Below are 17,242 nucleotides of genomic sequence, written 5' to 3' on the forward strand. Positions count from 1 at the left end.
GAGTTCTGGTTTCTCTTCTTTATTTTTACCCAATATTAAGAAACTACATGTGAATTAATTATTCAAAACATTTCCATAAAAGTCAAGTTGTTAAGAAAACATAAATCTCCCATTCTAATGAAAATAAAAACTCTCAAGGAAAATTAAGTTAAAAATAGAGAATAATAGAGGATGTTTTGATCTACATTCAGACTCAATCGATTCCTTTTCTGTGTATGGATAGGAATTTTCATTATAAGTCCTTCAGAGTATGTGTGGGTAATTGTACTACTGAGAATGACAAAGTCATCCTAGAACATTGCTATTATTTTGTATACAGTATATTTCACTTTGTTCATGGAGGATGCTCCAGCTTTTTTTCCCCAAGAGCATCCTGCTCATCATTTTCCAAAAACAATATTCCAACAAAGAAACTTGCTTCAATTTTTTTACAATTATTACTGCTAATTTTATTTCTCCCCGTTTATTCTCTCTCTTTCTCTCTCTCTCTCTTTCTTTTCTCTCTCTCTCTCTCTCTCTCCTCTCTCTCTCTCTCTCTCTCTCTCTCTCTTTCTCCTCTCTATCTCCTCCCCTTTTACTCTGTCCCTCCCCAAAAGTGTTTTGCTACTAAGCACTCCCTCTCCCAATATGCCCTCTCTTTTATCACCCACCCTCCTTCTCATATCCCACTTCCCTCCTATTTTCCTGCTGGTTAAGATAGATTTCTATACCCCTATTGAGTATGTATGTTATTTTCTATTTGAGCCAATTCTCCCTCACTTTCCCCTCCCCCCCCATCCCTTGCAGTGGATTCTTCTTGAAAACTTGTTGACAAATTTTTGTTGTTGTTGTACATGGAGGCCTCTCCAGATCCTCGAGCTTGGTAAGGTCTATGCTGGTCATCTTGTGCATGACCAGTGCCACGTACCTACAGGTCATCCAACTTACGGAAGACCCTCACAGTCCAAATATAGAACACCTCACATGACCACCAGGAGCAAGTCTGTAAAGGTTCAGATTATTCATATTAGGAAGAGTAATAGCAGGACCGTTTCTGAAGACTTTGATAACACCATTGTCTTCATTATAGATGGTACAAGATCCCCAGCACTGGATCAGATAGTTTCTCATTTTACCTTCATCAGCTCTCATATGCTGATCAACATATTTTGATGCCATTCCATACATTCAGCTTCTTAAGCAGCAAAACGGATTCTTTGGTTTTCTTATACCCCTTGACTTTGTCTTTAACCACTAAAGGAAAGTCTCAGACTTATTCAATTTGATGACCTTTTGATGTGACCAGTGCCAGCACGGCAGAGACTGCCCACATAGAGCAGCAGATGGCATAACATTTTTGTGTAGTGTTCATTTCATGATGTTGATGGAACCAAGTCTTGGTCGGAGAAAATATGCATATACAAGAAATATACATATTTCCAAAAGCATCCTGGCCAGAGTGATGAGTTACTCTACCCAAAACTCAAGGAATTTGAGCAATAGCTCTGCTATTTCCCTAAGACTGAACAATAATCTCACCACCTGCTAATTCACTGACAGCATAAAATTGTCCATTATTTTTTTAAGTTGGAATGAATAAAATTTACAATTATCTGAAAAAATTGCAGCCTTAAAAACATCAACAAGATAACATTTTAAAACTTTTTTCTTTTTTTAAATAATAGCTTTTTGTTTTTCAAACATATGTAAAAATAGTGTTCAACATTCAGCCTTGCGAAAACTTTGTTCCAAAATATAGGTTAAACATGTACAATTCTTCAAAACAAATTCATACATTTACAAGATAACATTTTTGTCAGATACTTCCCCATTTTTGGACTACACAGATATCAAGGTATATATATATATATACAAACAATGATGGGCACTAGAGAGTAAGAGCCATGCTTTTCCTCTACTTGATGGTTTCCATAGCAAAAGGAATTTTTTTCTTTTTCTTTTTAGTTAGATTTATCAAGTTCTGAGAGGGGAAAGTTGAGGTTACCCATTAGTATAGTTTTTCTATTTCTTCCTATAACATATTCAACTTTCCCTTTAAGAATTTGGATGCCACATAATTTGTTGCATATGTGTTTAGTCGTGATATTACTTCATTGTCTATGGTACCTGTTATGAAGATGAAGTTTCTTTGCTTCTCTTTTAATTAGATCTATTTTTACTTTTTTGTTTTGTCTGAGATCATAATTGCTATACCTGTTTATTATTTTTTTTACATCAGCTGAAGCATAACAAATTCTGCTCCAGCCCTTTATCTTTATTCTGCATGTCTATTTCAAGTATGTTTCTTGTAAACAACATATTTTAGGATTCTAGTTTTCATCCACTCTAATGTCTGCTTCTGTTTATGGCTAAGTTCATCCCATTCACATTCATAGTTATGTTAATAATTGTATATTTCCCCTCATTCTATTATCTGACTCTGTCTCTGTCTTTGTCTGTCTGTCTATCTCTGTCTCCATCTCTGTCTTTCTATCTCTGTCTCTCCTCTCTCTGTCTGTCTGCTTGTCTGTCTCTATTTCTCTGACTCTGTCTCTCTTTCCTCTCTATCTCTCTTTTTTTTTCTCTTTGGCTCTCTCTGTCTTTGTCTCTCTGTCTTTCTCTATGTCTCTATCTCTGTTTCTCTTTCTCCCTTCCTCCCTCTCTCTCCTTCTTTCTTTCTTTTCCTCTCTCCCTCCCCCTTCTTTCTTTCTGTTTGTTTGTCTCCATCTCTCTGTCTTTCTCTCTTTCTCTGTCTCTGTCTCTGTCTCTTTGTTTGTTTCTGTCTTTCTCTCTGGCTCTCCTTTCTAACTTACCCACTCCTCTTTTACCTTGTCCCTTCTCAAAAATGTTTTGCTTCTAACCACTACATCCCCGAAACCACCCTTCCTTATATCAGCCCTTTTCTGTTATCTGCTTTCCCTTTACTTCTCTCCAGGGTAAGATAGATTACTATACCTATCTGAATGTGTATGTATGTTTCCTCTTTCAGCCAATGTGTATGTATGTTCACTTTTTCAGCCAATTCCAATACAAAAAACAGATTTCAGCCTGTTTTAGAGGTGTATGACATAAATATACAAATGAAAATTGTATAAGAATAAAATTTATAAAAATATACTTAATATTTATGAGACACTATAAGAATAAATGCAAAGAATTGGGTAAAGGCAGTTAGAATTTTAAGATCTGTGATTCATGCACCAGAGGGAGCCTATTGCCACAAATATAAGTATGTTATATGTATAAGATCATTTATGGTGGTTGTCATTTTTAACTTACTTGAAGAACAGCCAATGACTCTCTAGTATTTATTATTTAATACAAGGTTCCATGTTTTGCCATAAGTCAGAACCCATCTCCTGCATGGGAGGAGTCTGTATATCTAAAAGAGGACTAATACACTAATATTCATTTTTTTAATACTTAAATGCAGGAAGCATTGTCCTTAATTAAGAAGACTGAATCAGAGCAAAGTGCTTTGTACTCATATCAGAAAGATGCAGAGGATGCTAAAATACCCAGTGGCAAAGTTCCTTCTCCTCCCATACTGCTATCTAGAACTCATTGTTCAGTGACATTTAAACCTGCTCCATTTATTTCCGACAAAAAGGTAATTCTTTCATTATTTATAAATTTGTAGTTCAGTATGGGAGAACTATCAGTGACTAATGAAGGTTATTCTAGCAGTATTTATTTGATTGTTCTCAGGATAGTCCTGAATATATTTGAAAATATCCTGCTTTATCCTTTTTTTAGTCACTGACTCATCAAATAGATACTCAACATTTTTATCCTATAACTAATTTTCTTTATAACAGTGAAAAATTTTCATGATACTTAGGTTGCTGTGTTATTGACTGATCAGATTCAGAAATAGGGGGAAATTGTATGTTCCCTCTTTCAGCCAACGTGTATGTATGTTCCCTTTTTAAGCCAATTCCAACACAAAAAAACAGATTTCAACCTGTTTTTAGAGGTGTATGACATAAATATACATGTTTTTCAGCTTTTTCCTCAGATTTCAGATTCAGAGGTTTATGACCTCTATTGCCCCATTCCTGTCTCATTCAATAAATAAGTGACTTTGCCTTCTAGCTTATTTAGAAAAATGCCTTTAATGATGAGGTTTCTTATTTTCTTCTATTTCTCTACATCACCAACCTTCTTCTCTGATTTGAGGATGAATGACCCTTCTTTTGCTGAGATCTATATTTTTTCTCCTAATGCCCTGAATTCCATTTTTTCCCACCATTTTCCTCATTTCTCCCCATTGATTGTTCCTCCTTTAATTTAGCTCCTCCTCTTAACATTGATCATTCTCCATACTTATTGACTCCTTCTCTTCCCCCACTGCTCACAAAGAGACTCAATGTTTCAGCCAAATTGGACCTGAACTCAATATGGCCCTTTTCTACATCTATTCATTTGCACATGGTGTCCAGCATGGTTGATTCATGCTCCTTTCTTAGCTCTGCCTTTGTACCTTCTTTGTTTCCTTTCAAAGTTCAGCTCTTTTGCCCCTTTACTTCATGTGCAACCTTTCCACTAGGGTGGAAATAGTGTTCTTTACCTCTGAATATTCTTAGAGATTTCTGACTTGTTCTTTGACCCCATCATTCCCTACTTTGTCTTATCATTATGTGCGTGTGTGTCATGTTGTCCCCAGTAGAAAGTAAGACTCTTAAAGGCAAGGGATTTTTTTTTATTGTACGACTATCACTTTAGACAAATACTTGATAAATGTTGGTTGAATTGAATTGGAATGAATGTGTTTAACAATGGGGCTCAACTGTATTTTGAAATATTGTATCTAGGCAATTGGCTCATTTTTCAAGTTTTTGTTTATAAGTTTATGTTGGATATGCTTCAGTTTAGTGATTTCAGTGTGATAGACAGCATAGTATAATCATTTAATCAACAACTATTAAGCTAGTTATTGATTTTATAAAGACAGAAATGACAAAAACCTTATTTGAAGTACTTTTGTGGCCTTGGAAAAGTAAGGGTGGGAGAAAACACTGGATTAGGGGTTAAGGACGTCCAACATTTACTGGTGGTATGACCTTGGGATGAACACAGCTTCACTGAGCCTCAGTTACCACACCTTTAAAATGAAAAAGGTTAAAGTAGTTAACGTCTAAAGTCAATCAAATATCTCTAAGCCTTAGCTTTCTAATCTGGACAGAACAGGTAGCAATCTTTACTTCTGTCTTTACCTTGGAAATTGTAAAATTGCAAAATACCATGTAAATGTGAGCCATTATGGCATCATTATATTATTTTAGCTTCAGGATACTTGGAAAGAAAAGGCTATGTCTCTTAATGTTTAACCTTTACCTTTGAAAACTAGCATCTAATACCTAATTGTATATCCACTCATGACATATATTTCAGAAAATAATAGTTTTTGGCTACAACACTAGATGGTGCTATGTCTTTATTTAAGTAGAGGATTTTCATAATTTAAGAATTCAGCCATTGGAAAAAATCTTACCAAAATCTCTTCTTAAAGCATTTAATTTACAAAATAAAAAAAAATAAGAGATTAAAATTCCTAGAATTATATATAGGAATTAATACTTCTTATTTGAAAAAAAAAGGTGACATGGCATTTAAAAATTCTCCAAATACACTGATTATATGCTATTTTTATAATTAGAACATACTGCGTATTATTTTCAATAGACTTTATTTAAAGAAAGTGGCTTTACTTAAATAAAACTTGAAAAATTATTTTGTAAAGACTTTTAATTCTGGAATCCTGGCTTGAGTTTTTTGGAAAACTTTAAGCCGAGAATAATAATGATACCATAACCTTTAAGTTTTCTATATAACAACTGGGGAACTGAGTTTCAAAAATCTTTTATAAATGAACTTTTTAAAATATCTACTATATCCTACTATAGCTCAGTTTTTAAAATTCAATCTTCTGTCCCTAGAAGCTTTGTGTCTGTTGATCAAGGATTTAAGTGTTACTAGTGGGCCTGTTTAAGATGTAATGGAAATGGAGTTAGATTAGAGAGGCGACAGGCAGAAATACCAGGTCACTGCTAGAACTTCTCAGACATCACCAATCACCCTATTTCACCTCCATCTACCTTGCCCTGGGTCCCTGTCATTTAATAAGAGGTAGGAGAAAAATGGGAAATTAGACATAGTGAAACCTAAGGATGAGGTGGCTTATGAGCTGTTCTTCAAGTTTCATATTTTAACACTAATATGTTAAAAAACACATTTGAGTTCAGATAAAGCCTGTTCCCCTGTTGGCATCTTGGCAGAGGTATTAACATTTAAATGTCAAGGTAGAGTTTAAAGAACCTCTTAGAAAATTAGAACTCAGTTGAGTCATAGTAGCAGGCTTACACTAATCTGCTATTTTGCCTAAGAATTAGTTGAGATATTTTGTAAATTATTTGTCTCATACCATTATGAGCTTAAAATTCACTGAGAAACTTGATGACATGCTTATTAAGAAAGTAATTCCTTCTTGATGCAATGAGATATGACTTATTTTAGACTATCTTTCTTAGACTATATGTGATGAAGCTGTCTTTTTCTTCTGAAAGGTTTTTTGGTATGCCATTTTCGGATGTCCAGTGGGACCGTGTATTGGAAAAGTAAGACTGAACAACCATCTTCTTGCAAACTCTGGACAACCAGTAAGTCAAAACCATCACTTGTCTTCTGGCATATATTTTTCCTAAAGTTACTTAATTAGTATAGATTAAGTTTTTTTCTTAAATAAGGATGATGTTTACTATTTGCTTCAGGGAATTTGTTGAATTGTGTCTTGAAATATAGCTAATCTCCCATCATAGAGGGTGTTTCCAAAGCTATTAAAATATAAAACTGCACTAAGATTTTGGAAAACTTTATATAAGAGATAAAGATGTAGGTTTTTTAAAAAGAGGGGTAGTTTATTGAATTTTTAAAAAAAATAGTGTGGGAGTTGTCTTAATGTAAACTAAATAATCTGATATATTTTTTGTTAACAGGTACCAGCTAATGAAAAAACCCTTTTAAAAATTGTTGGTTTAGAGCCTAATGAAAAATACATATTTGCAGTTGCTGCTTATGGCTATAATGGAGAACTAGTAGGCAAAGCAATTGGAGAGACGTCTAAGCCAATTCTGGTTTACATGCCACTTTCTACTATTACTACTCGCTTATATTTGACTGAGGTAGGACAGGTTTTAAGCTGTGAAGCACTGTCTTTCCTTTCTCTGCCATCCTATCTCCAATTTTTCTTTTTCTTAATATTCTAGTTTCTGATTAAAAAAAATACAACAGATAACCAAAATAGTCACTTGTCAATAATATTTATTGAACGCTTACTATATGCCATACACTCTACTAAGCACTGGAGAAACAAATATGGGGGAGAAAAGATAAGTCACTACCCTCAAGGAACTTACAATCTAATGGAGAAAATAATATATAAAAGGAAGCTGAAAAGGGGCAGAGTAGAAGAAGGTACCATTGTGAGAGCAGGATTGAGAAGGCAGAGAGCTCTCAGAGAAGTATAACCAGGTAAGAAATGGTGTCTGAGCTGAGCTCTCTCCTTAAACAGAGTTTTGGAGTCCATAGTTCCATTCTCCAATTAGAGGCTCAGAGTATTGTGATGAGATTGAATACCAAGGCTGAGAAGATTTTACAGGATGAGATTATCTTGATGATAAGCTTCCCAGGGCATGATGGAGAAGACAGTCAGAGAAATCTCAAGAGTAGTGCAGCCAGGTGAGAAATAGGCATTTTGAGTATTCATCTAAGAATGATAAAAGTAAAAAATGAATAAAAAATAAACTCATCCAAATCATTTTAGGGTTCCCTTCTTTCATGGAGAATAGAAAAAAAAATATCCATGATTTCTTTAGTATGAGAAACTTCCACAAAAGAGCAGTTCCTATCAGTGCCCCCTTTGTAACTTAGAGTCAACTTAGGAAATTTTGTTCCTGAGAACAATGGCATGTCCAAGGTCACATGGTCAGTAAGTGTCAGAGATGGAACTTGAACACTTCTTTGTATGAATGATCCAAGTATTCTCTTTTTAAAATTTATTTTTCCTTTGTATTTTAGATTGGTGAATTCCAAAATTAGGTTTGGAGTAAGGCACAAAAACATGTGAATTCCTCTTTTTTTTCCCTCTTACAAATGAATTTTCTATAAAGCCCAATTCTGAAGCCTCATTGTGACAGAGAAAATTACATTTTCTTGAAGACACTGTGAGCCTGGCAGTTCCTACCAAGTTGGAATGTAGATATGCCCAGAGACAGACTTGATTGAGGTTAACTCAGTTTATCAGGATTCATACCCAGAGAGACGAGACAGCCACAGGAAAATGACTTTTTGGGCATTGTGTAACTCACAGTTGTGATCTCTTGCAATGGAAAGACCAGCCATCCCAATGAAATCAAAACTCACCTGCCATATTGAAACATTCAGATGAAAAATAAACCTTGTTTTAGGCTTCTGATTATTTGGTTTGAACCAGATAATTTCTGCCTCACATAATGTCTTCTCTTTGGCAGTCTGTGCTAAAACTGCTCATACTTTTTAATAGCATTTATAGAGTACCAAAGAAAATAATCTGATTCTTCAGTATTATTCTTTCTTTTTATTCTCTTCACTTATTTGTTCATTCACTCATTCATCCATTTATTTATTTATTTGTCTGTTTATTCATTCATTCATTTATTGATTGATTGATTTATTGCTGAAGCAATTGGGGTTAAGTGATTAGCCCAGGTACACACAACTAGGAAGTGTTACATGTCTGAGATCAGATTTGAATTCAGATTCTCCTGACTTCAAGGCTGATGCTCTATCCACTGTGCCACCTAGTTGCCCCTCTTCTTTCTTTTTAAAAATCAAATTAGCCAGTGGTTTGTTTTATTTTTCATAAAACTAGTTTTATTCAATTGAGTTTTTACTTTCAATTTTATCGATCTCTCCTTTGATTTTCAGGGTTTCTATTTTTGTGTTTAAATTAAACACAAATCACAATTGTGATTTTTAATTTGTTGTTTTTCTAATTTTGTTGTTCCATATTGTCATTATCTCTGATGAAATTATTGATTGTTTCTATGATTTGTTCTTTAAATCACATAGATATACTTCTTTCTATTTCATTCAGTATTTTCCAGAATTCTATCATATCTAACTTTTCTAAAATTCTATTTATTGGTCTAATTCTTTATCAGATAGCAATGATAGCATTATTATAAAGATAAAATAAGAATTAAATCAGTATATGGAAAGTATATAAAAAGGAATGTATGAAGAGGGAAAAATATAAGATTAAGTGAACATTTCAGAGGATTTAAAGGTAAAAGGACCTTAGAGATTTTGTAATCAATTTTTTAGTTTCATTGGTGAGATAATGAGGCAAACAGAGATCAAATGACTTTTTGAGGCTATACAGATTTTGCACTCAAGTTTCTTTGACTCCAGATCTCATTATATCATACCTCTTCTTCTTTAGCTTGAAAATACTTTGGAGCTTGCTTTCTGAGAATTACATTTTAATTGCCCTTTCTCACTCTCCTTCCCTTTCCCTAAATATCTTTTAGGTGTATATATATACTGATGACATCACTAACTAATAAAGGTCTAGTCTTAAAGGGGAAAAAGGAGATTTATGATTCTACCACTCTAAAATTTATTTGGCTTTCATTCTATTAATTATGCTGTTATGTGGAATATTGTTCTTATTTCTTCATATTTCCAGCTTGCTCTTTTCTAAAAAAATTGCCCCTACGTTGATTAGTTCATAAATTAAAATTATGAAGTATTGTGAGATATGCCAAATATCTGTATTAAGAATTCAGAGATAGTTTAACAGAGATTCTTTCAACACCAATTGATATTGTTTGGTTGGTCAATTATTTTCTTTGTTTAGATATCATCTCTGGAATCTTTGCACAGATCTCTAGGTGGTGGGAAAAAATTTATTTGGTACAGAAGACAATTTTTTGGTGTTTTTATTGTTTTAGTTTAGTTTAGTTTAATTTTTGTTAAGACTAATTCTTCTGTAAGCAGTGATTGAGCTCCTGGTCTTCTTTGCTTGATTTTTCAAAGGAAATTAATTATCTCCTAATGCAGTTCAAGGTCTGCCAGGAAGTAAATTGACAATGTTAGATGTTATCAGCATAGCACCGGGGCTTCCAGTTGAAGATTATTTTTGTGCTTTGCTTTGACAAATTTAGAATACCAGAATTTGATAGATGGCTGGTTCATTTTTTACTATTCTTTAGTAAACTGTTCCATATAAAAACCAAATTGAAGCCTTTTTGGTTTAGCAGTAGAAAGATCTTTTAAAAATTGCTTCCTTTCCCACTGTTTCTATTTCTCAGGATTGATCATTTCTCTAATACTTGTTAAAAGGTCACATTAGTATTTTAGTTTCAATTTTCAGTTGCTCAAAGGGATCTGTAATCTCATTGATTTGGACATTCCCTCTAGTGGCACACATCACAACCTATTAATGGCTGCTCAACTTGTGTGACTCCTGTCCATGCCTTCCCCAGATTTCACCCTAAAAAAGATGTTTCAGTATAGAATGTTGTAAAAGCCTGTTTATTCCCTGCTAACACTCTCACTGAGGATGCTCTAGATCCACCTGTAGATGATTCTCATCAAGATTTTTTTTTTTTATGGAGAAAGAAAGTAGTTGTATGGGTCAGTAGTTTCTGATACTCTTTCAGCTATCTTTTGGAGGATGGAGTAGGATATTTTATAAGGTCTGATCTGAATTTTTCCAGGTCTTTTGATTCTTTCTCTTCTTCAGATACTTGGTGAATTGATCCCTCAAAAACCTGGCAATTACATTGCTACCAGCATGATCTTCTCTGAGTATCCTTGAAAAAGTCTAGTTGCTTTCCCCAGATTTATTTTCTCTAATGCCATTTTTATTTCCTCTGTACACACCTCTGGGGCCATGATGTTAGAGTTCAAGTGTGGTGGCAGTAAAGATTTTTAGGTCTTTTCCATTTTTCTTCCTTTCGTTGTGCCCCTGTTGTTGTCCTTATGTGTCTTTGGAATGACTTTTCTTATTTGGAACTCTTGCTAAGTGTTTTTAAGCTGCTTTTCTCTGCATCTTGAAGCAATATTCCTCATAATTATCCTTTATCTTTGTAAGATTTTACAAACAAATTTATATTCTTAACCAGTGTTGGCTTTATCCACCATCTTGCTTTTTGCACAAGTAAATTATGCTTTATGCACAAGTAAAGATGTTTTCTGACTAAGGTTTATTTAAGCTCTTTTGTTCTCCTTTGTATAGAAGTTGATGTTCTTTGGTCAGTCTTTTCTATAAAATTTCTACTGTCCATTGCCTCCTCCCCTTTTTTTTTTGTGAAAAATAAACTTATTGACATCAAGTCCACAATAGCATTAGAATTCACATTTTACCAATTCTCAATGGCTAACATTATCTTTTAGAGTTGATTTCATATTTTTCTTCAATATTAGCTGATGGCTTTTGGGAAAGTTAAGTGACTCTTCATCAGATTTCTGTAAAATACTTCTCTGTCTTGAGTTTGTCTTGAGAGTGACTAATTAGTGCTAACTTGGAAGTCGTTAAGAAGCTTTTTATGAACTATATAAGTTGCTCTGCATTTCCTTTTATTGTCCCCCTCCCCTTTTCTGACTCCATTCTCTTTAGTTTTACTCTTCAGGTTGTGGGGATAATTTCATGTGTCTCCATTATAAACACAATGCTATGGAGACTGAATGAGATGATGTGAAAAGTAAGCAATTGAAAAAGGTAGACTCAGCTTTATAAGATCTTAGATAAATAATAAAATCAGATACAATCAGTAGTGTGTAGTTAGAGCACTGACTCTGCAGTTAGAAGACATGGGTTCAAAGCCCACCTCTGATGTTTGTGACCTCTGTGATTTTGATCACATATTGAAACCTCTTTGACCTCAGTTTTTTTACATATAAAATTATGGGGTTGGATAAAATGATCTCTGATGACTTTTTTGATGTAGTATCAGTATATTGTGAAATGAAATTAATTCAGTCTTGTACTTTCAAAACAAAATCTGTGAAGGTATAAAGCTTTTCTTATGGATAAATTAGAATGATAAAGTAAGGCCAATGAATGGTTTACTATGAGGTGGATTCAGAACTGATTGAAGGGCAGGAAATGAAGAAAAGCCATTAATAGTTCAAAGTTACCTTGAAAGAAACTCTTAGAAGCATGAAGAATGCCTTAGCGCTGTCCTTCATCCTGGGCTGCTTCAAAGCCCATGATGTTGTGTTTATCAAATTTGCAAATGATAGAGTGAGGAGAGATGTTGCTAATGCACTGGATGGCAGAATTAGGTTAAGGAAAGAATTTGAAAGACTCAAAGATTGGGCTGATCTGTTAAATCGATATTTCAGAGGAAAGAATATGTCCTTTGACATATAATATCCAGAAGAGAGGAAGGATGGGAGGGGTGGGGATGAGACAAATTCACAGAAGATACAAAGCTAGGGAGAGATATAGTAGCTAACATATGGATTCCTTTGGTTTTTTCTTAAATTAAGTTGTTTCCTCTTAAAAAGAGTTCCTACTCAAAAAGGTTTGGAGCCACTTATGATGGCCAGAAGCCAGGAGTTGGAGCACGCAGCTGACCATGGTGCTGACACATCTGGAGACTAAAGTGGTCTGAGACCTGTGTACTCTAGGAGAGTGAATTGCCTCAGATCCTTGCAGTGGTTCCACCTCTCTAGGCCACCTGGTAGCCAAGTGCCTCCGTAGAAGAACTTTGAACTCCAATAGCTTTGATGACTGAAGAGAACAAGGCCTTCTAGCATCTGGGTTCCTGGTCCTTTATTTGATGGGTTGTGATTTCTGTATGCATGGTCCTTGGCTGGCTTAAGATAGACCTGCAAAAGCAAGTGCTTTTAAGCACTTTGGTGGTCATGGTCTTCTAGACTGTTGTTCATAACTAGAGTTAATCAAGGTTTGATCCTGCTGAAGGCACAGTAGTCTCCTTTAATGGATTAAAGTTGAGAAAGTTTTGAGATATATTGTCTAGGGTCCTACCCAAGTAGTAGAGGAATTAGAATGTCATGGGGAGGTGGATATAACAATTACTCCAAGTGCTCAACATAAAACATATTGTGTCCCCTTCTTGGCTTTTCTCTTTCATTCTTGACTCATTTCGGCTCTTTTTTCTTTGTTGTATGAAAGCTCCTAAAATGTCAATCAAAGCCAAGGAAGAATGAAGTATATTTCATACTTTTGGTTTGGGAAATATTATTGTTTCTCTTGGAACAGATTGTTCATTATAACAATATTTATAATATATGCCATGTACTGCAGAGATAGATGGAAATGAAATTAATTTGGCTCAGATGCAATCTTTGTTTTGCTTAGGAGAATTTGAAATATCTTTTCAGAGATTTCAAATTTCCATGTAATTTAGGAATGAAAGAGGTTCTAAAATGTGTTAGTCTCTCTTGCCAGTTAACATAGTTACCATGGCATGTGGTGTTCTGAGGAAAACAGCAAACTAAAATGAGTATATTTGAAATTATGGATTGATAATACTGACATAGAAGTTATGTTTAATTATCTGTGCTTATGAAGCAAATGAAAATTTCACTTTTTAAAAATATGTCTTTCTTGTAGGTTGCCTATCAAATTGGTAAATATTCATTGGCCAAGAAAGCCTTTGCACCAGTTTGGGATTATTTTGTCTATACTTCTCCAACAAATTTATCCATTATTTCTTTAAACAGCGCATTAACTATTATACCATACAGGTAATTGGAAAAATATTTTTAAAATACAGATTTAGCTATTGCAGATATGGTTCTTTGGGATGAAACTGTTCAGTGGTTTGTTATAAATTTGACATTAAAGATGTTTCTTAATGAGTATATTTGACATGTAATAATTGTTACATATGGCAAACAGTTATAGCTATATTAATGAAGAGCATGCATTCCAAGGATATACTTGTTTTGTTATAAACTTCATTATGAAAATGAGAAATAATGCACGAAGCTCAGAGAAGCATTAGAAAGTCAAATGGGGACATCCGAGTGTAAAAATATCATTAAATATTAATGAAAATAATACCGAATGTGGCAGAATATGCAAAATATGTGTCTGGGAACCTTGAAGTCCTTGGAGGAGGGGGATGGGGAAGGTGTTTTGGGGTTAGGTAGACTTGTATTAAGATAACAAAGGAACAACTGCTTCCTCCATTTTATTCCTTTCTCCTCAACTTTAGCCTATCTATCTCTAAGTAGCTCCAAGGAATAGGAGTCTAGCACTTGAAACCAGGGCTGGTAAAAGGTACATTTGCTTCTCCGCCTCATGGCTACCATGTGTCTTTAGGGATGATCTAGGAGAAGGAAAAATGTGATTTCTGGCATGCTGAAACTTTTTGTGTCTTTTAATAGGTACAGATGTCATCTCAGTCCATAATTATATATGAGACTTAAAATTCAAAGGGCTGTTAAGGTAGCTCTTTGCCTACTCTCATTCTTCTGACTGAATTGCAAATTAATAAGAGAAATTAATGACTTTTGATAGACAAGGTGATGAAGCAGGTATAGTGCTGGCTTTGGGGTCAGGAAAACTATTGACACATCCTGTGAGATTGTGGGCAAGTGAATTCATCTCTCAGGGCCTCATGTGCAGGGCAGACACTGATCCAAGTGCCAATCTGCATGTCTCGTCATAATAGCTGACACTTATCTAATGCTTTATGGTTTATAGATCATTTAAAATAAATTACCTTATTTGGATATAATCTTGTAAGAGAGGTGACATTGTTATCTCCATCTTATAAATGAGGAAACTGAGGTATAGAGAGTTTAATGGACTTGCTCAAAATCACATAGCTAGTAGTAACTAGCACAGGATTTGATCAGGTCTTCCTGATGCTGAGTCTAGCATTCCACCTGGTATGTCACCTTGCTAGTTCATCATAGACTGAATGCTTCTCATTAGAATTTCTTTCACCAGTTAAATCACAGTTCCAGTTTTAAAAAATTGATGTTGGGACCTCACCTGTTTTGCAGGAGGTAAGAGGTAAAGAGAATGAGTAATGAGATGCCCAAGATGGAGGAGGAGTCAAAATTACCTCTATGTAGGGTATAGAAAGGGAGGTGTTTTTGGGGAGGAAACTAACTTTACAAGCTGCCTGATTTTTGCCCAGAATTGACCTTATTGGCCTTCATCTAGGCAGGGACTGATAGAACTTGGTTGAAAAGCATTCATGAATGAACATATGATAAATTTAATAAGCTTGGTATAAAGTGTTATTAGCATTCAGACTTGGGAGAGCTCATAGGTGGTTGAGATATCAAAGAAAGCTCTCCAAAGGTGGTAGCATTGGAGATGGAGCCTGAAAGATAAGATTTTAAAAGGTGGAAATTGAGAAGGATGTTGGTTACATTCCAGTAAGAAGGAAAACATTGAGAAAATTGGTGTTGGATAGAGCCGTATAGCATAAAGATGATTTGGAGTATAAGAAATAGTCTGGCTGTATACATAGTTGTCACATTGTCTTCCCAATTAGACTGTGGGCATCTTGATTTTTTATCTTTCTTTGTATACCTAGCATTTAGCTCAATGCCAAGAATGTAGTAAGTGCTTAATAAATGCTTATTGACTGTTGACTGACTGATTAGCTGAAATATAGAATGCTTTTAGGGAATGTCACCTCACTAGTTCATCATAGACTAGTTCTCATTAGAATCTCTTATATCAGTGAAATCACAGTTCCATTTTTTTTTCTGAGACAATTGGGGTTAAGTGACTTGCCCAGGGTCACATAGCTAGGAAGTGTTAAGTATCTGAGGTCACATTTGAATTCAGGTCCTCCTGACTTCAGGGCTGGTGCTCTATCCACTGCACCACCTAGCTGCCCTTATAGGTCCATTTAAAAATTTTTGATGATGGGTCCTCACCTTACCTCACTTTCAGGAGGATAAAGAAAGAATGAGTAAATGAGTTGCCCAAGGTGGAGTAGGAGTATGGAGTGCAATTGAATCTAAAGAACCTCAGAAATAATGCAGAGAGAAAGGCTGGAGATGACTGATAGAATGGGGTCCTAGGAGCTATGGGAAGGATTAAGATCAAGAATGTAATTGTAGGGGTTAACTTTGGAAGGGAGATGGGTCATTCTTCAGAGATGGGGCAAACAAAAGGAGAATGTGATGGGATAAAATTTTTTGAGGGGGAGAAGAGGAAATTGAAGCAAATTCACACATGCAATTTCTGTATTTTCAGTATAGCATTATCTGATAAAATGAGAAAAGAGGCCTTTGGGAGAGCAGAAGAAGCTGACAAAGAGGAGGAAAAAAATCCATAATATTAATGAAAGGATTGCTGGAAAGTAGTGAGGTCTATACTGAGTTTAGATGGTGTGACTTTGTAATGGGCTCAGTTGTGTTGTGATAATGCCTACATTGTTGGCAGTCTGGGAATGGTGACGGAGAAAACAGACAAGTTGTGGTTTGGGAAGGATAGAAGGTCAATGGACAAAGATTTCTAAGGCAGCAGTGCACCTCGACCACACATACACATATCTGGGTAGAAATCAAGTGAAGCACTCTGGGCAAGATGAATTAGAAGGAGAGAGCTGAAAAGAGAGTAGAAATCATTTCAGGAATAACAGAGCTGATGGGAGTGGTGGAGAGGGAAGAAGAGAGGGAGAAAGCAAAGGATGGGAGCTGTGATCAGAGGAGAAGTTTGCAGTTCAGGGTTTTACAGGCAGAGTGAAATTTCAGGTTCTACCATGTTGGGTGAATTATGAAATAGGATGGAAATGAAAGTCACTGCAGTAGATGTCATGGAACTATGAGCCTGGCAGGGTAGAAGGCTCTACATGGATGTTGGAATCATGAGAATGCTGTTAGGAGATGGGGTGGAAGACAGATGAACTTGATGCTGAAATCATTGAGGAGGTTGGGGAAGGATGAGTTTGTATGGTGATAAGTGACTGAGGTCAGCACGGTGAAAAAAAAAGTGGGTAGAATAAAGATGGCAAGATTTAGGAAAATGAGAGGGGATTGAGTGAGAAACAAACATCGGGAAGCAGCAAAAGATATACCAAGCTTTCCTCTTGTCCTAATATTTTGGGGAAGAAGAATAGGAAATAAAGGAACAGATTCTGAGCAATTTGATCCAAAAATTGGGCAGCTTATATGTAAAGGTCTCCACCTATAAGCTCCCCAATTCAGTTTCTGCAAAGGATTTTACTCTGGAGAGTGTCCTTGAAGGATGTAAAACTGACAGGTTTTTAGGAGG

General features: G+C 35.2%; 1 protein-coding gene and 1 pseudogene across 1 annotated transcript in view; one reads left to right on the plus strand and one right to left on the minus strand.

Moving 5' to 3' along the window:
- Positions 1–17,242, plus strand: part of CFAP54 (cilia and flagella associated protein 54) — a 340,765-nt gene that overhangs the window by 85,915 nt on the left and 237,608 nt on the right. Inside the window, exons 20-23 of the mRNA XM_052001234.1 lie at positions 3,413–3,589; positions 6,546–6,638; positions 6,975–7,160; positions 13,607–13,740. Of these exons, the coding sequence (XP_051857194.1) occupies positions 3,413–3,589; positions 6,546–6,638; positions 6,975–7,160; positions 13,607–13,740 (590 nt within the window). The remainder of the gene's footprint in view (positions 1–3,412; positions 3,590–6,545; positions 6,639–6,974; positions 7,161–13,606; positions 13,741–17,242) is intronic.
- On the minus strand, positions 562–1,619 carry LOC127564763 (60S ribosomal protein L4-like; annotated as a pseudogene).

Source organism: Antechinus flavipes, chromosome 5 (assembly GCF_016432865.1).
Source record: "Antechinus flavipes isolate AdamAnt ecotype Samford, QLD, Australia chromosome 5, AdamAnt_v2, whole genome shotgun sequence".
Lineage (NCBI taxonomy): Eukaryota > Metazoa > Chordata > Mammalia > Dasyuromorphia > Dasyuridae > Antechinus > Antechinus flavipes.